We start from the raw sequence: 19,933 nt of genomic DNA, 5'->3' as shown, positions 1-19,933 counted from the left end.
ATAAGGATGACACTCACCCTCCTTTAACCAAGAGACATTTCCTTGACTCCTCTTTTGATTTTACCACTAACCCTCTTTGACCCCAAGGAGCCACTCGTCGATATCCAGCCAGAGGGCGAGGCCAATCCTATGCCCCACGGCCACGATGCAGTGGGTTCTAGTGTAGACCCCATCTTGGATCTCCTAGCTCTAGAGTATGAGTAGGTTATGAGTGGGAATCTACTTTTGGAACCTCATCTAATGTGGCAAGCTCTTATGAAGATTACCCCATTTTACCTAACCACTCCACTCTAAGCTGAAGCTTATACAGCAAGGATGCAGTCATCCATGATAGGCCAAATAACAGAGAACTGGAGCACATGGAATAGCAAGAGACCTTATGGTCCAATGTCACTAGAGGCTCAAGGCTAGCCCCTTGGTGGCTGGCAGATTTGCTCGAGATATGACTAGTCACATTCATGATCACCCACACATACAAGCGGTGGAGGCACGAGAATATTATCGAGTCATCATAGAGCGACGTCTATGAGAGGAGATACAATTGAAAGCTTTGGTATCCAACTAGCCTAGAGATTACCTTTCCTTGCCCCATCAAAGAATGTGCAGGTATATACATGGCATCTCCAAGGCATCTACGTGTGGATACCCCCTTTACATGCCCACTAAATGAAGATTCATAGCCAGGGAGTTCCATGCAAGGCATGTTTAAGACTCCCACTTTATTTAAAATTTTCCTTACTTCAAGCATAACTCTTTCGATTCTATAACCAACAACGATAGTTTATGCTTACCACTATCACTGCACAATTCCCAATCCTACCATTGTAGCAGCTATCTGGATTTTCAAGCTCATCGTCCTTCTCATCGACATATCTACAACATGGAAGATATGTATTTTGATCTCAAAAAAAGGCCCTCAAACAGTGGCATTATGGATGATTATGTATATAGCTACAACAAGGAAGATATGCATTTTGATCTTAATAAACGGTTGCATTATGTATTATTATCATCATCTCTACCTACTGCACTGCCTTCCCATATACATGCATACTACCTTTGAGGACATGATCGACACAAATTTTTGGAAGTCCCTGTACTTCCTACGATTCACACTGCATGTCCTCCCCTGACAAGCAAAATCCGCTACAAAGAATATTTGGGCCAGCAAGCCTTGCATGGCAATAGATTCTAAGGACGGAATCTGTATCAGCAGGTAGGGGATGCTAACCCCATTTTGGATTAGCTTAGCATCTCTCCATTACATAATACGAGAGATAGCACAATAATTGTCATGAAATGACACTCTAAACATTATAATTATGAGAATAGCTGGCTATGCCACAAATCCATGTAATTTGTAAGCACCTATTTCCTCCTTTATTTAGTTTTGGGTGCCCAAGTGTGAATAAGGACCAATTGTGAATATAAATAATATTATTCTCATAATGCAAGACACAATCCCCCTTTGTGTGACAATTGATTCTAGTTTTATCTCCTTGCTCTCTTGCTTGTCTATGGTGTATGAGAGAGAGAGAGAGAGAGAGAGAGAGAGAGAGTTGAGAGAGAGCTGAGAGAGGAGAGAGATACATTTTTGGTGCATTTTCCTTTCATGCTTGTGTTCTTGAGTGTGGGAGTAGAGAGGAGTGAATGTCCTTGTATGGAGAATGGCCACCTCATAGTAGAGAGGAGTGAATGTCCTTGTATGGAGAATGGCCACCTCATAGTGGTGACAGCTTGAGGAGGAGGTAAGAGAGTAGTGCTGGCTACCACTAACAAAGCTTGGAGTCTACCAAGATACAAGCTTGGACACCGGCAAGTACCCCACAACAAGTTAAGGTGAGCACTAGACATGGCACTAGGAGAGGGATGGTCTAATCAGTGAGATAAAGATTGAGGGTGTGGTCCATATATACACATTGCAAAGTTTGGTCACCATTCGAGAACCTTTGGATTAAAGGTGCATGCAAAATGCCTAATTTTGAGGAGACTCTTTAAGGCCATGACACATTGAAAATTAGGTGCCTGGCATGCACATTCCAACCAAATGTGCTCTCATAGTGACCAAACCTTGCAAGTGTGTATATGTGGACCCCACCCTCACTCATGATGGAGTAAAAATCAAGCATTTGGTACATACATGTTAGTAGTACTTCACTGTGAGATCATGCACTTATGCCATGGACACTTTTGTCCCACTGGGTTTTTTCCTATGGCCATCTAGGTGTGAACGGCGAGTACCTAAGGGTTAGCTAGTATATAAGAAACCTCATTCACAATTAAGGGTTACTTGAATGCATTCCATGTGTAGGTGACATGTTATACACATGGCCACATGTATGGTCACTTTCAAGGTCTCCACCCTGGTTGGGTGTACCTAACATAGGTTTACCAAGCCTATGTTTGAGGCTTGGAAGGGAAGAATCTACTTAAGTAAAGCTATTTTCACATAAAATGGATGAAAATATACACTTTCTTACTCAAATTAAACCATTTTTTATCATAGAATCACCATGATTAGCACTAATTTCTCACATAAAATTATTGTATAATCATATAAAAATAAATTTTAATAATTAATTTACTAATTATGTTTACCTTCTCTAAGACTTTGAAGTAAATTTCCTTTAGAGATCTTGGAAAATCTATCTGTTAAAAATTAAATTTAACTATATGGCCACGTTATTCTCATAATTATGGGTCATTAAATCAAGTAAAAATAAATAATTTTTATTATAAAGATATGTTGTAAAAAAAAACTATTTTTGTACACTTCAAAACATATAATAATTAGTTTAAAATAGAAATTATATGTAAAAATTACTCAATAAATGAAGTTAAGATCACCATTATATACTTTTTTGTGTGCAAAGTAGGAATGGAATTGGAGTTAAAACAAGGAAGTTATTAAAATGTTATGATCATACTGTCTACCTATTCAAATTTGGGGCATGCTATCTACACTATATTTGTGACATAGGAAATTTGGCATTTAAAATTTTTGATTTTTGATTGGACCATATTTTCAAGTGTATGACTAAGGGTGTGATGTTTTATTAAAAGAGCTAAATTACTAGTCGACAAGATTAGTCATTTTTAGTGAAAAAATGGCAATTTTTGCTATAAAAATCTTGGAATGTGAACAAAAGTGAGGACCCTTAATGTATAACCACCCTTATTAAACAACCACCATGTTTTGAGGTTGAACCACCGAGCAGGTAATCCCCTTCTTACCTCCATCTAGGCAAATAGGGCTCTTCCTCCATAGCCATAGTAATGGAACACTTTAATGTGGCTAGCATACCCACACAATTGACAGCTGTGCAAGTTGCACTTCATGACTCTATGGAAAATCTCCTAAACAACACAAGTGTCCATAAATGTAAGGTAATTCCTTGACTTGAACAACAACCATTAGAAGTATCAATAAAACCACTGCAAGATTCTTGTGAGCTTGTATTATCCACATGATTCTTGTGAGCTTGTATTATCCACATGATTCTATTGGGCCCTAGCAAACAAGAAAATGCAAGTCGTCAAAAAGTTACACAATTAGGACCATAAGAGGCAAACTGCAAGCCAAGGTATAGGTAGATGGTCATTTTTAATGAACTTCACCCCATCAATACCTTGTGATGTTAGAGACTTTTAAGACAAAAACAAGAGGCCTTTTGATTACCTTATGAAGATGAAGGCATTGGTAAAGTTGATGGAGCTCATAGGGCTTACCATACCAAGGGCACCTCTCTCCTCATGGTAGATCACTAAATGAATAAAGGTAATGAGCTATAAACCACCCTTTGTAGAGACTTGTGATATAATAGTTAGGAAATTAATCAAAAACTTTCCTAAAGTTACCATCTAAATGATCTTACTATTTTTGGCTCCTAGGACACACATTTGGAGTTTTGATTGTAAGAGTCAAAGGGCTCCTAGAGGAAAAGATTACAAGAGATCACATCGAGGACACAAGATCACAAGCCAACTTTGTAAAATGACCAAGTAAGCAATTTCCAATGACACTAAAAGATTCCTTTTCTAGGCCTTTTAAACTAATTTAAAAGATTCAAAGGATGGCAGAACGCAGGATAATCCACCAAAACCGATGAGGAATTACCTTTGGCTCACAAGAGGATTTAGAATTGGTTGGAGGAAGGGAAGACCTACTACTAGAACTAGTTCAAATTTTGGTCAATCAGATGAGAAATTATTATGAGAGTGATGACACAAATGCACCACTTCCAATGGTGCATAAGGGTTATCAAGCTCTTGCTTGATGGTGGAGCAATGAAGCCCAACTAAGTATCATCACAAAGAAATGTTGGAAAAATGGGAAAAACTAGCCTTACAATGAACAAACCTTATTGTAATAAAAATGGTTTGCTGACGGTGGTACCATGTCGCGAATGACCTATGGGAGTTTTGTAGAACTTGAAGATGAAATTCTTCTCATTCCACCTATTGCCATCACATGTTTGCGGTCATGAATTTTACTAGGCACGTAGACTTGTATAATGTGATTCTTTGTAGAACTTTTATGAGGAGTGCCAAGCTAGTACACAATTGGGCCACGGATCATATTTACCTACAAAAAAACTCACATATCGTGAAAGTAGACTTATGTACATGGAAGACACATCCAATGGATGGGGGTTGTTTGGAAATGACAACGAAAAAAACAACCTCGGTACAAATATGTACAACCCATGAATAACCAGAAGTGTTATAGGAAGGGAACATCTTGTATGCTCCTCTTCTGAATGACAATTTTTGTGAGGATTGGATGCATGTATTAGCCACTACAGATGCCACGGGAAGTATGGAACAAAATTTGTGGAACCAAACTGGAGTCAATCTCACCATGGAATGCATGATGAGATCATTGATGATGCACGAGTCATGGGAAAGCTCTTCAGAAGAGTAAGAGTATGAACCTGATTGTGGGGGGGAAAGCTCTTCAGAAGAGTAAGGGTATGAACCTGATTGTGGGGGAAAGAAAATTTGGATTCATGCACAAGGTTGAAGTTTCGAAAATGGTTAAAGGAGTGTAATTAGGCTAACCGGCAGTGAGATTCTTAGTAGAGAACCCATGGATGTACAATGGCTAAGATACCTCAAAGCAACAGAAATTCATGAGGAGTCTCTAAGAATTGGGAAGAAGAGTTAAGACATATAATGCTACAAACACCTCAAAGCTAGAAGTGAGCCAAGACACACCCACTCTCACAAGGTTGGAGAGAAGGAAACGAAACAAAGCATTGGCTGAAGGTGAACGAGAAGTAAAAAGGGCACTAGTAGGAAAGAAGCGGAATGAGGAGGAGACTGACTTGCGGTAGAAGGTTCCAAACCACTTCAAAAACTTCAATGTCGATGAAAGAAAGGTGGTCACCTATGGGCGTAATGCTCGAAAGGTGAATAAATAGGGGTCTTGTATGATGGACGTGCGAAGGTCAAGGAGGTAGATATTACAGATCCTGGTGATGAGGACTCCAAACCAGTCTTCAGTGCCATGGACCTATCCCCGCAATAAGAAGAGGCATTGATTCCTCTATTAAAAGAATTCAAGGACTATTTTACTTGGAGCTATAAGGACATAAAGAGTGTGCCGCCAGAAGTGGTGCATCATACCATCCCTATCATGGAAGGCTCAAGGCCGTTCAAGCAATATCCTTACCAAATGAATCCAAAATACAACAATTGTAAAGGAGGAGACTGACAAACTCATTGTTACAAATTTCATTTATGAGATTGAGCACACGGATTAGGTATCATCAAGTATGATTGTACCCAAGAAAAATAGGAACACAGGGAGAATGTTTAAGAAAGGGTGGCTTGGGCAGAAGATTACAATTTTTTGGAAGGATTCTTAGGATACAACAAGGTGTCCATTGCACTGCAAAAATAAAACTGCTTTCATGACCACATGGGGAACCATTGCGTATAAGGTCATGCCATTTGGACTTACCAATGCACCTACAACATTCTAGAGGTTAATGAGCACAACTTTCAAGGATTACTTGTAAAAGTGGCCGGAAGTGTTCATTGACGACCTCTATGTATATTCACATTGGATAGAGCATTAAATTTTAGCTTGCTTAAGAAAAGTGTTTAAAAGGTATCGATTGTATCGAATATCTTTAAACCCTTTCAAATGCCAATTTTGGGTAAAGCATAGAGTGATACTGGGGCATATAGTGTCTAGGAATGGGATTTCCACTAATGACAGCAAGGTAAAACTCATATTAGATTTTCCACCACCTACCAATTACAAGGGAGTACAACGGTTTATGGGTCATCTAGGCTATTACTGGAGGTTTATTATGTTCTATGCTGATATTGCTAGGTCATTAGCTAGTGCACCTATCTTGAGACTACCAAATTGGGATCTCATGTTACATGTGCATATTGATGCATCAAACTTTGTAATTGGTTGTGTTTTGGCACAACTAGGAGAGCATAAATTAGATTTCCCTATCTACTTTGTGAGTCGATAGCTCAATGAAGCTAAGATGAATTTTATCACAATAGAGAGCCAAAGGTTAGCCATGGTATATGATGTAGTGAAAACGTATAAACATTATCTATTGGTGGCTAACAATTTCGTCTTCTTTGTGGGCATTCAAATTTTTGAGGTTAATGCACATCATGAGCTTTCCGTTATTTTTGGGGAATGATCACTATCGACGAAAGCCATTCGGTATGCTCAATCTCATGTACATAAATCTTGCATCGATGAGCCTGTCCAATTGTTCTTTCACCATTTGTTCATACTTGGGATTTATTCTGATGGTTTTACATCTTCAATGGCGTGTTTCACCGCCTTTGAAGGAATTTGCTTCATGTATGTGTACTTCCAGGGGAAATATCTTTAAATTCTTCGAGTAAGGCTATCACTATCAAAACTCCTTGCTCAGGGCTGAGGTCCTTGGAAATGAATATTGGCTTAGGTTCTTCACCTAGGCTAACAAGGTTTATTTCCTTGACCTCATTAGGTCCATCGTAAGAGGTATGAGGCTCTCCACTGGGCTTTTTTGGGCCCTCTATTACTATGTCCTCTATGTTGTTAGACTGAAAATACTCACACTTACCTCAAATCTTCCGAGGTTCAACAAGCTTTGTAAGTTTGGCCCCTTTCTTTTCGTGTGCCTTGAGCTTATTGTGGTGCAAAGATTATACGCGAGAGGCTGCTTCTATCTTTAACATCCTAGTTGCATGGACCTTAACATACTAAATATATAGTAGTCTATGGCAGCTATGATGTAGTGTTCTTGTGTGCTTCATGCCGCAATACTGATTGCCACAACAAAATCAATGCCCAACTTCTCAAACAATTACAAAGAAACAATAGGGTACAAGGGCATTCTATCCTTATGGTCAAACCCTCAAATAACCCCATTCTGGTTTGGCTGGAGGGCATTTCTCTATGGACACCACCACGAAGAAATCCCTACTAGTAGGCTTGTGGTGGTGGCCTACATTATACCTTTTTCTCTTTGGCATCTTAGGAATTCCCTACCTTATTTGCACCTCTTTGTTGGTTATGCAAGGTTGTTTTGCTCTACAAAGACTACAAGTTTTCTTAAACAAAGTGGGCATTGTGTTCAATGGTACCTAGGTGTGTGGTATGAGGTGCTCACCCATGTCTCCACCTACCATAAAAGGAGATGTGGGCTATTTTTTTAAATAAACATTACTAAGCTCATAAGGTTCTTGCATGTGAGCCACTTCCAAGAGACAAATAATGTTTTGAGTCCCCAACCTTGATCACTCACTTGAAGTATTCCCTCTAAGGAGAATTGAGTTTGATCTTCCATTTTGATGACCATTTGTTGAATGGGAGAACATCCCCACCATCAGCAACATTATGACATTCAACCCATCTATACCATCAAGGATCGACGGGTCTCTTTGAAGGCTCTTGTTTTCCAAGGGAAGGTATCCCTCCCAACCTGTACTTTAATGAGTAAATTTGATTAGGCTCCATCAAACCCCTCCAGAGTTTCAATAGAGATTGATTTTTGGAAAAAAAGAGTTTCTATAGGCTTCTCAATTACAGTCCTAAGGACTACATTAAGCTTATGTTGAGATGGTAATTCTTTAAAAAGGAGATCAAGGTATGATAGTTTCCAAGTAGAGGTCAATATGCTTATTTGAAATCAAGTTTTGTTCTTCCTATATTTTAGCATAGGCTACTAAATGAAATTAAAAGCCAAAACTTCTTGCACATTACTGGCAATACTCATAGTGCTTACAAATGATTATTCATTAAGAGGCTTGGGCATTTAACTACAAACTGCATTGGTAAAACTATTCATTTGTAGAAATAGTATACCTATTTATATTTTATTGGCAAATTTCAAACAATCATTTCATTTGATGGTGTCAACAAAAAGTGGATCTAAGAGTATCTTCTAGATAGAGACTCAGATACCCAACTTATTCCTTTGACAAGATAACACTGATTCTTCCCCCTTTTTCCTACAAAAAGATCACCTTCTAATTACTTTTGTTCTCTTTATTTTCCTTGTTAGCTAATTATTTTCAAATGAGCAACTCCTATATGGTGCATATTTTCTTTCCTGTTTTCTATGAATGTATTCATTGAAATCTGAAAGGCAGACAAAAAAAGGGAATATGCTGCACCTCTTACTGAGGGAGAATGATCACCCATATTGAGACCCACCTACGTCAAGCCTTTCAGAAGACACTAGTGATATTAGCTCTTGTGGTTGAAATAGAGGAATTCTTGGATTAAAATGTGACCACATTTAATGATAAGAAGTTAAAGCAGATGTCCATGCTTATATAACAAGGTCTAATTTTCTAACATTTTTTAGCCTTTGTGTACACGGTAGACTGCCGAGAAATACCATGATCAATTTATGAAGGAAATCATTTATTTAACCTTATCCTAGCTGCAGTTATTAAATGTATTCTTCAAAACTGAGCTTTATAGTGAAGGATAGCTGTTCAGAGGAGAAGATGAAGCCATGGATATCTCGGGAGAAAATTCGATTATGGGCGAAAGGGGCCTCCGAGGAGGCCAGGAACTGAACAGTCGAATTTTGCGGGTAAAGAAGCGGGGAGGCGGTCCAAGATGATGAATGGGAGGTGGTGGTGATGGCGGTACGGCCACAGGCCACAGTAGTGCTTGTTGCTTCTCCACCTTGTGCTGTTCCTGTAGCTGCTGAAGGTGTCGTTGTTGCCCTTCTTGTTGTTTCACTTTTGATGACTGTTGTACTTCACTTTTCATGGAACCAATTGGTGGGGCCTTCCCTTGAGCATGGTGTGCAGATGATGCCTTACCTGAACTAAGCCAATATGCCCTCTTATGTGCCTTCGCCTGCTCAAAGATGCTCAGTTTATCTTTCCTCAAGGAATTAAACCCTAACATCGCAAGGTTCTGCTGCTTCCTTGCAGCGTTCTTGACCTGTTGGATAAAGACCTGATCCGATCTCATGTGAGGTGGCACAATGCCCGTACACCTTGACAATGATGACGCTGATGCTGATGCTGATACTGATGATGATGATGATGATGATGATGTGCCACTCGTAGAGCATAAATTCATGCCATCAGTACTGACTCCAAAATCAATCACCTGATGATTCAGTGAATGTTGTAGGAAATAGTCCCTGAGCGTCAATGTTTGAAGCCCAACAACTTCCAAGGGAAGCTGCAATCCTCAACCATTGCCAATAGAATGTCAGAGATGAAAAGATTGAATCCAATGAAAAGGATTCAAAGACCACGACACCCGAGCTTTTTAAGATTACTTACTATGAGATTAGATGCCTGTTGATCACAGAAACTTTCCGTGTTTGTGCAAGCTTGTATGTCTTTTTGATGATTCTGGATAACACCCTGAAGCTCACCAGTTTCAATGTTGGGCTGCAACATTGCCATAATGATAGGTTAGTTTTTGAAACCAGATGCACAGATCTTGGAAGAGAAACTGAGCACGAGGAACCAAGAAGGAAAAGTGAAGATCGCACACTATCTACATGATACTAACCATGGTGAGTATAGCTAGATTGCTGTCGTCACACTTTTGTTGACAAACATTGGCTTGGGCAACACCATGATTCGTGACATTCCATTGTCGTTCTTGATCTTGATTATCCTCCATCAGTGGGCCACCTTGCCATTCTTTCTCATTATCATCTGTTTGAACCATGCTGTGGAGCTTGAAAACCGTCTGCACTCGTGAGTCTTGGTGATAATCATCTTCCAAGGATACATGACTGTGTTCTTGATGAAGCCCAGAGACCTTAGCTACCTTTGATAAAGCTTGATTCAGAGTGCATTCATCTTTCTCTTGAAGTGAAACACCTTGGTCATGAGCCTTGATTGGTTCCTTTTGTTGACTGTTTTCTCGGTAGACCTCAGACACTTCAACTATCTTTGATAAGGCTTGATTTTGAGTGCCTTCCTCTTGCTCTTGAAGCATAATCCCTTCCTGGTCATGAAGCTTGATTGACTCTAGCAAAAGATTACCTGATGTCTCTTCCTTTTCTCGTCCATCAGCTTCATGGAGCTCATGGCCGTCCACCACCACCAACGGAGCTGCACTCAGTGAGTCTACCATCCCATTCTCAAAAAGATCAAATAGATTGATGTCTGGGTACTTGAGCAGCTCAAACAAAGACATGTTTTGAGGATCCCCCACTGGCCCTTGTAAATCGGGTTGGTGGTGGAGAAGGTCACAAACCCTGATTAGCTCAGGCGAATCCTTTACTTTTTGCGGCATAGCATTTGCATAGTCCATAATCACTGATACTGACGATTCCGGCCACGGCGACAACCATGGTAGAACCTCCTCTTTAGGTGAAGAAATAAGCCTCATGGGTGTCGATCGCATGGACAAATCCAAAACAGGACTTGATATGTTGAAGGAAGCTCCTTGACTATGTTCTTTTTCAGAACCATCATTTGTTTCATCTCCAGAAAGTGAAGACAGTTGCAGAAGACGATACCCTGCGGTACAGTGAGGGTTTGTCTTGCTTGTTGCGCTGCTGGCTGTTCTGGAATGCAATGACTTGAGCTCTTGGTACACTTCTTTGCCCTTTGGATCAAAAATGTTGAGTTGACCATCATCTTCCTGTGACCTCAAGAGTCGGCTTTCATCCTCCACCTTAGTTTTTCCCTTCCATCCCATCTCCTCATCTTTCACGACAGCTTTTCTGTTGGAAAAGCTCGGACTTTCGGGCGATTCTTGCTCGTGCCAGACAGATCCATCTTCTCCAGGGCACACCTTGGGGCTATTTCTCCTTGATCTCTGAAAGCTTTCACTGCTTTTAGCTGCTCTCAAAGGAGATTTCCCTGTTCTTTCTTTTACAATTCTTCCTCTAGAGGAATGGGGTTGCTCACTTGTGACGGAGATGCTCGGTCTGTCCTTAACGATAACCTGAGGTTGCCGAGGGCTAGCCATAGCTGGACCATGACGGGGCACAACTACACCATCAATGGGATCAGTAACACCATGCCCAGGATTAATAACACCATGAATGGGATCGGTAGCACCATAGCTGGGATCAATAACAACATCAATGGGATCAGTTACACCATATCTAAGATCCATAACAACATAATGGTACTAGTGACATCATAGCAATGATCAATTACAACATCAACAAGATGCTTAAGCCAACAACAGGATCAGAAACACCATACCTAGGATGACTTGGGCCATTGTTGAGGTTGTATGGCACTTTTATAGGACTCACTAGGTGGTCTGAAAGCCATTTCACAGTGCAGTACGGCACCAAGAAGTACTTGTTCCCTGGCAAAAGCACAGTTTCTGAGGTGACCAGCGCCCTCCTGATATCTGATTTAAGCACATCTGGATGTGTTAACACATGCCGTGGGTGCCGCAACATCACTTCTCGAGCACTCACATGCCTGTTATAAGTCTCCACTTTCCCACCAGCAAGCACAATCATCACTGCAGAAGGGTTTTCCACTCTCTCTCTGGATGCTTTGGCTCCCATTTTTCTCGGAATTTTGAGTGACAAATATGTAATCACAAAATCAATCAATAATACACAAAATCATTTTTCCCCCAATCACCTAAAGCTATTAATTATGCATAATTAATCCGTGCACATATCAGCATTTAGGCTATACTTGTACCTAATTATGTGCTTTTAGCTATGTAGTTGTGCATTAATGCCATTGCCCATCATCAGCTTTAGAAATTTAAGAGTGTCCATTATCAGCTATGGCTTGTAAATCAATCTTGCAATCACCACAGAAGCAGCGCACATCATCATCTTCTGCTTGAATTCTCAATGAAAGAAGTGCTAAATCTTGCAATCACCATAGAAGCGATTATCAGCTGTCGCTTGTATTCTCAATAAAAGAAGTGCCCATCATCAGCTAAAGCTCGCGATCGCCATAGAAATAGCGCCCAGAATCAGCTGTTGCTTGAATTCTAAGTAAAAGAAGTGCCCATGATCATTGAAGGCTTGCTATCGCCATAGAAGCAGTGTCCATCATCATTCAAAGCCATAGAAGCAGTGCCCATCATCGGCTGCATCAGCCATAGACTCAAATCTCTGCCATACAGAAATCCAAAACACGAATTCTGCTCTCTTTGCCTCGAAGCCCTAAATTAAAACCAGAGAAACATTTTGGACTTTAGGATAGCTTCATAATAGTGGCAAAGCAAGAGGACACAAGTCCTGAAGTGGTCCTTCAGAAATGCCCATCGTCATGTTCAAGAAATTTACTTTGTATTTTTCGAATAACCTAAGAATGAATTAAGGTCTCCTTGTGTGCGTCACTTAACTTGAGGTCCCCTTTTATTCTTTCATTCAAGGTTGCTTTTTGACTTGTGTCATTCCTGTTTTTGGGTATTTTGGTAGTAAAATAGTGACTTATAATAATGAGTGATCATCAAAAAACAAGGTAAAAATATAAAAAATGGGTTTTAATTCTCTTGAACCCGTCATTTTGAACGGTGGGTGACCCAGCCTTTCAAAAATCATCCTCACTTCCATTGACCTATATTCCCTTGTATCTACTTTAAATAACATTTATTGTTTGATATCCACCTCAAGAGAAAAACAATAACAACACACCAATTGGATAAGATACAGACATAATTGCTCCTTCAAAAATGCCAAAATCTGACTCATTTAACGGCATAACCAGAGTTGCCTCTCTGGTAATGTACAATTCCATTGATTTTTCAAAGATTCAAAGGAGATGTCATGTCCCAAATAGTGCACACATGCCATATATGATCACTCATGCAAAATGTTGCCATTGTCTTGAAATCAACATCCCCAAGGCTTGAAACATAGGAATATTCGATAAATAAGAAATAAAAATGTATTTGTGTACACACATATGTGCGCATGCATGCACACGTACACAAATGCACGTGCACAAACTCATGCACTCACCCATGCACAATTATACACATGTATGTATATGCAAAATGTTTAACACCTTCTTATAATGCTTCCATTCCACCACACACATGTATGTATGTACAATATATATGCGTATATGCATGCATGTATATGCATGTTTGTGCATGTACAAGCATACATGTGTGTGTGCAGGAGTGTGTGTGGGGGTGTGCACGTGCATGTGCATGCGTGTGTATGCACGCACATGTGCACAACACAACACATGCACGCACGCATGCACGTGTGTGTTGTGTTGTGTGGCACGTACGCACGCTTCCACACGAGTGACATAGACAAGTCATTTGCCAAACATATGGCAAAAACTTCTTTGAGGTCAATACCATAACTATTTAAAAACATGTGTGTGCATCCATGTACAAGTGTGCACGTGAACAAATGCATGCATGTGCATGTATATGCACATGCATCTTGTATGTCCTTGGTGCCTTTTGACATTGAAAAGTATTTTCAACATGAGGGAAAAATTCTTTGTGGTTAGAACCATTGTTATATGAAACATTAGAAATAGGCCCATGTTAATGACATAAAGGAAGGGGTTTCTATAATACATTTGAAAATTTTTGTTAAAAGCAATGAGAGAAAAGACATGCTAATAACTAGCAATTTATGTTTTTTAACTTTTTTATGATACTATTTTTAAATGTTAATTCATCCTATAATAATTTTACTCTTGTGCTAGTTTTGATACACTTTTTGTGTGTAATCAATATGTCGGCATATCTCCATGAGGTAAAGACCTAGATAATGCTAGTTTGTGAAATCAATGATTCCTAAGAGTGGCCTCCTTAGTCTAATCTCTCTTTAAGTGTAATAATCTACTAAGACTATCCCTAGCACACCCTAGAATCTTTATATGGTATTAGAGCCATGGTAGGTTAGGATTTAGTAGAGAGTCTAGATTAGATTCACTGAGATTGGTTCATTTGATTAGGGTTTTATGCATTTGGTTCTTTGATTTGGGAAAATTAGCACACTCATTCTTAAGGAGATTGTTTGTGAGATTACCTTGTTCAATGGTTCAATGGAAGCTTGATGGAAGCATTAGAGTCTCTTGAAGCGCCCCAGGGAAGGATTCGTCAACGTGAAGATTTTGGAGTCTACACCATCACCAAGGAAGCTGCTTTGAAGACCAAAAAAAAGAAACAAAGGTTATGCCTTAAGAAAATGTTAGTTTTTTGTTCTTACATCATGAAGTGTTGGCTTAAACATAGATAATATTCAATTTGGAGAAAGTATGCTATGTGATGGGATATGAGAATCCCATGGTTCTTTACAATTTGCAAGGAACATGAAGGGATGAGAATGGAGCCCATCTTGAGTACAAAAAAGGGGTAGTGCTACAAATTTGTTCATGAAGATGAGTAAATTAGAGTGGAAGCTATTGATGCATTTCATGATGGTATGCACCTATGGTTTCATATCCAGGAGGATTGGTCGGCTACGACACTGACATTGGCTCTTTAGAGTGTCCATTCGATCCAGGTGGTTTGAGAGTCATCGCTTTGGATCCTATATGGTTTGGATTTACATTCGATATATGTGGTCACACTTGTGTGGATTACCTCATCTTCGGGGCGATACTAGTATCTTTTCCATTTGATCTTGGAGGATACTCGACTAGCTTCGTGATCGACAGTGGTTCCTTATCCTTTCCACTTGCACCAGATTATTGAGGGACCATTGCCTTGGATTTTGTATGCCTTGGATTTACTTTCGATCTAGGCGGTTGCATAGATAGCCTCATCATCGCGAGACGGGAGTCCTTCATCCTTTCCATTTGACCCTGGGGGTCATATGATTCATGTATGGGTCTTCTGCTACATAGACATTCTGCCATGGATGCAATTTTTGGCTTTTGCACATAGCCAATTGTATATGTCTTTTCTTTGGGCATGACCACCTTGATTTTGAGGATAAAATCATTATAGGAGGGGATGGTTTGTAAGCAACAACACCTTTAGTTTAGGTCTAGAACCTTTTTCATGGGTCAAGTATAAAAGGGGGCTCATGGACTATCACTGTACTTTTTACATTTCTACTTTTTGAAACCTTTTGACATCTTGGCTCCTTTCTTGGAGATGGCCTTTCATGGTCTAGGGCTCATGGCAAGCTTGATAGCCATCCTCTTGGTGGGAGGTTAACTCACTTAGGCATCATGACCACTTGTATTAATCCATGATGATTTGTCCCTAATCTAAGCTTTATGATTCACTCCATTCCACCATGTCACATGACACAACGTTTCAAACATTTGGTAACAATCTTGAGCTGGGTCTATCCCAAGCAGACCATAACCATCAAAAATCCCAACAACCATAGTTATGGCAAATAAGACATGTCTCTTTTTCCATATCACTAAGGACAAGTATTCCACAATACACCCAATATCAACAAGTGCATACATTGCAAGAAGCTGGAGTCCTGCTCTCCACATCCACTCTCCATAGGAGACCTCTATAAAAGTATAAAAGTGCCTTTATCCCACAAAACCAAGCTCTAGTTCTTCTCCGTTTGGACGAGGGACATGGAATGCAAGGAAGGGTAAAGAGACAATGTTAGAACAAGCTGGGGCATTCCTTGAAAGAGATGCAATAAACACTGTGTTACATGCAACTATCATTTATAAAGGACTGACGGTCTTCACAATCTTGGATGGTGGTGCTAGTGTTAGCATAATCACCAAGGATTGCTAGGAGGCCTAGCAATCACTTGTAGGCATAATCACCAAGGATTGCTAGGAGGCCTAGCATAATCACCAAGGAGGCCTAGGGAAGTCTATCACTTGTAGGCATAAGCCTCATGGTCAAGCTTGCCAACAGGAACACAACCAAACCCTTAGGCATCCTTCAAGATGCAAAGATTAAGACCTTCGGGCTAAGCTTCCACCACACATTCATGGTGATGGATTTTCAGAGAAGAGGGTCATACACCATGATCCTTGAAAGGCCTTATATGAGACACAAGGCTAGTTCGTGAGATCAAGAAACCAATCACACACACACACACACACACACACACACACACACACACACACACACACACACACACACACACATAATATGCAAAGGTAATCAGTCCTTAAAAATAAACCTAAAAAATAAGGAAGATGCATCCCATGGGTCAAGGAAATCTTGGCAATGAGTCTAACACAACCGCTTAGACTACTTGAGCCAGCATGCAACGCAGAAGCTCACACATGTCGATTGATATTTGTTGACCTTGTAACAAGATGGTGGATGGTGAAGATGAGTACCAAGAATATGAGCCCCTCCTAGAGCTGCCGACTCTAAGGAGTGGATTCATGTTCTTGTAACCATGGACACTCCTCACAAAAAATTGGGACAACCCTTGGGATTTCTTAATGGTGCCCCAAAAGTTTGTGCACGGTTCTCTTTGAGGTTCGGCACCATGGGTGGCTCTTCTTTGGTGGAAACAAGGAGCGGGGTAGGGCCATTGCGCATAGACAAGGTGTTGGCTCATGTTGCTCAAAGTCAACAGGCTCTTCCAACTTTTTTGAAGGTGGTGTCGATAGAGTCGAGGTGAAGCCACTACTCCCCATTCCTGCTGAAGCTTAGGATTTGGCATCAAAGGCATGGATTTAGGTATCCACACCCACTTGATGTCCAAGGGTGTGGGTTTGAGGTACGGGTTCCATTGATATTTGGCACGCCCCCAACAAATGTGGGGGTTTCCTTTATAGAACTCTTGTGCTTCTAGAAGGTGGGTTGGGATCCAACGAACTGTCAACTTTTGAGGGGGTACTGGATACTGAGGCCGTCACTTAGATCTTTTTAGTTTCCAGAGTTGTGTGGATGGCAAGGTTTTTGGGACCCAGACAAACAGGTTCCCTTTGTAGAAGCCTTTAGAAACTTATAATAGGGATCCAACAAGGCTCGGGTTTTGGGTAGAACATTGTTGCACTAGCAAGTTCTTATATGGGTGTTGTACTTTCCTTGGCCAGCCAAGGGTACCCTTGGTACCTTGACCTCCTTAATGGTGGGTAACTGAAGTTGAGGTTCTAGGGGTGGTCTCCATCTTCGTCTTTGGATCTCCGTAATGGTTTGAGGTGGTGTGGCTGAGCAACAACTCGAGAGTCTTTTATAATGTTAGAGGTTACCTAAGGTGGTGGCTGATAAGTGGAGGATGAGGCTTGGGATGTTGATAAGTTCGGGGTGCCCTCATCCACCAAGGGTACACTAACCATTCTGAAGGGAAGCTCAAGTGTTGCATTCCTTTTTTGCCATAGCTAACAATGTAATTTGTGGCCGCGATCCATCCCCTCTCTCGAGGATGATGCTCTCCTTCAATGTAACTGGGGGGCATATAAAACTTGCACAATGCAATCTAATTAGAAACTCCACTTCAAAACTGACGGTCATGGATTGGGAATTCTTTATCATGATAATGGTTGTTATGGATGGTGTGAGGTATGGGTGGCCTAACAAGGTCCACATCTCCCAAGATAACACGTTTGTGGCTAGCCTTGGTGTCAACCAAGGTGGGCTACATAGCTAGGTGGTCTTTTTGGGGGAAATCTAACTCAAGGTGAGCTAGTTCCACTATAGGTTCTATCTCAAATGCATCATGCATGAACAAGGATGCCCACTTATGGTCAAAAATCCACTAAGCACAATCTGTTTGTCATATGCTCTGTCATAGAGATAATGCATTTATGATCTGCAAATTTAGCATTAAGAATCCCCTTGTTGGAGCGGGCACAGAAAGTAGATTTTTGTGAATACCTAGAACAAAATGTACATTTTCAAGAAAAAGATCCTGACCACTACCAGTAGTGAGAACAATCTTACCAATACCTTTAACAGGGTAAGAGGCATTGTGGCACATGCCACAATGTGACTACTTCATGCATTCTCTATATATTTTACCAAACTTCTTTAAGAAGTTATGTGCAATACCTTTAACAGGGTAAGAGGCATTGTGGCACATGCCACAATGTGACTACTTCATGCATTCTCTATATATTTTACCAAACTTCTTTAAGAAGTTATGTGCTTAGAAGTACCACTACCAAGAAACCCTGTGTTTAGGATTATAACTACAAATAGCCATAAATGAGAAGTCTTAATAGACAACGACATTAGCAGAGTCCTCTTTCTGAGAACTCTTATTGTCTCGGTAGTAAAACTGTTGGAATCCTTATTGGATTCCTTCTTCTTCTTTTCATTGTTTTGAAGTTTAAAATAGCTTTCAATTACATGGTCAGGTTTGTTATAATACTGGTAAGTCACCTTCTTTGGCTTTTTTGGAATCACCCTTAGCCTTAGAAGTTTTGTTGAAATTGGTCTTCCGCTGAAATTTATTACCCTTATCCTTGGTTACGAAAGCTTGGTCACTGCTAAAACTCTCAGAAATGGTTACTAAAGCTTGGTCTCTGTTAGAACTCTTAGAAAGATTCTTTCTGTAACAATAAGCTTACAAGCTCCTGATAGGTAAAAGGGGTTACATTATCTCTCAATGAAAGATGGAGGGAAGTATGAAACCCAGATAAGATTCAAGAAAAAGAATTAAGGTGATGTTAATATCATGTCCTTTTCAGGAATGACTTCACCAATATTAAGAAGCTACTCTCTCAAGTCCTGTAACTTTGTTAAATGTTCATTCATGGACTCCTTTTCTTGCATATTTTCATTTTTAAGTTGCCTTCTGAGATAGGTAATCCTTGCATCATTTTTAGCATGATACATAACTTCTAAATTGTTCAAAGTAAGCATGGATGTTCTACAAGAGTGAATGGTGGAACAATAGACCTTGTAAAACTGACAAGGTAATCAAAGCCAAAGCTTAAGCATCATCAGAATCCATCTTCTTTGTTTAGTAGTAATTTGAGAAACTTATTGTTGGATATGTTGGCTCTGATCCCTTTGAGGATTAGCAAGAGTAATTGTGGTAGGGTGGGGGTCATCACCACTAACATGCCCCCATAAGTCCTTGTGCAACAAGGACATTTCTGACCATAAAACTCCATAGGGAGTAATTTGGCCCATCTAATTTATCCTCTTTGGAAAGAATACCAAAGAAATCCTTTAAAACGTTGTTGGCCATTCCTGACTACTGTTGAATTTGATAAGAAAAGATATGAAAAGAAAGCTTGAACTGAAGTCTCTAGATGCTATGAAGCAATCTGTAAACTGCTAAAAAAGTAGCAATAGAATCGGACTATCCAAAAAAGTAGAATCAGATGATCACAAAAACTGGAATTGGTGAAGTGGAATCACCGAGAAAGGATTGTCAATGTAGGATTTCCGAGGAAGGATTATCGAGAAAGAATTGCCGAGGAAGGACCACCAAGGGAGTAGGATCGCTGGAGTAGGATTGTTAAAAAGTAGAATCAGATGATCACAAAAACTGGAATTGGTGAAGTGGAATCACCGAGAAAGGATTGTCAATGTAGGATTTCCGAGGAAGGATTATCGAGAAAGAATTGCCGAGGAAGGACCGCCAAGGGAGTAGGATCGCTGGAGTAGGATTGTTAA

General features: G+C 40.2%; 1 protein-coding gene across 1 annotated transcript; it reads right to left on the bottom strand.

The window, feature by feature from the left end:
* Positions 1 to 8,729: 8,729 nt before the first annotated feature.
* Positions 8,730 to 12,779, bottom strand: LOC147602795 (uncharacterized). Its single transcript, XM_086797532.1, has 4 exons — positions 11,674 to 12,779; positions 10,016 to 11,528; positions 9,781 to 9,891; positions 8,730 to 9,676 (listed from the first exon to the last, which is right to left on the bottom strand). The coding sequence occupies exons 1-4, from the start codon at positions 11,988 to 11,990 to the stop codon at positions 8,951 to 8,953; spliced, it is 2,667 nt and encodes an 888-aa protein (XP_086653658.1). The 5' UTR covers positions 11,991 to 12,779; the 3' UTR covers positions 8,730 to 8,950.
* Positions 12,780 to 19,933: the final 7,154 nt, after the last annotated feature.

The sequence above is a fragment of the Cibotium barometz genome, chromosome 66 (assembly GCF_041138505.1).
Source record: "Cibotium barometz isolate CiBa-2024 chromosome 66, ASM4113850v1, whole genome shotgun sequence".
NCBI lineage: Eukaryota > Viridiplantae > Streptophyta > Polypodiopsida > Cyatheales > Cibotiaceae > Cibotium > Cibotium barometz.
Note: the sequence above shows the minus strand (reverse complement) of the source record. Positions and strands in the feature narration are given on the sequence as shown.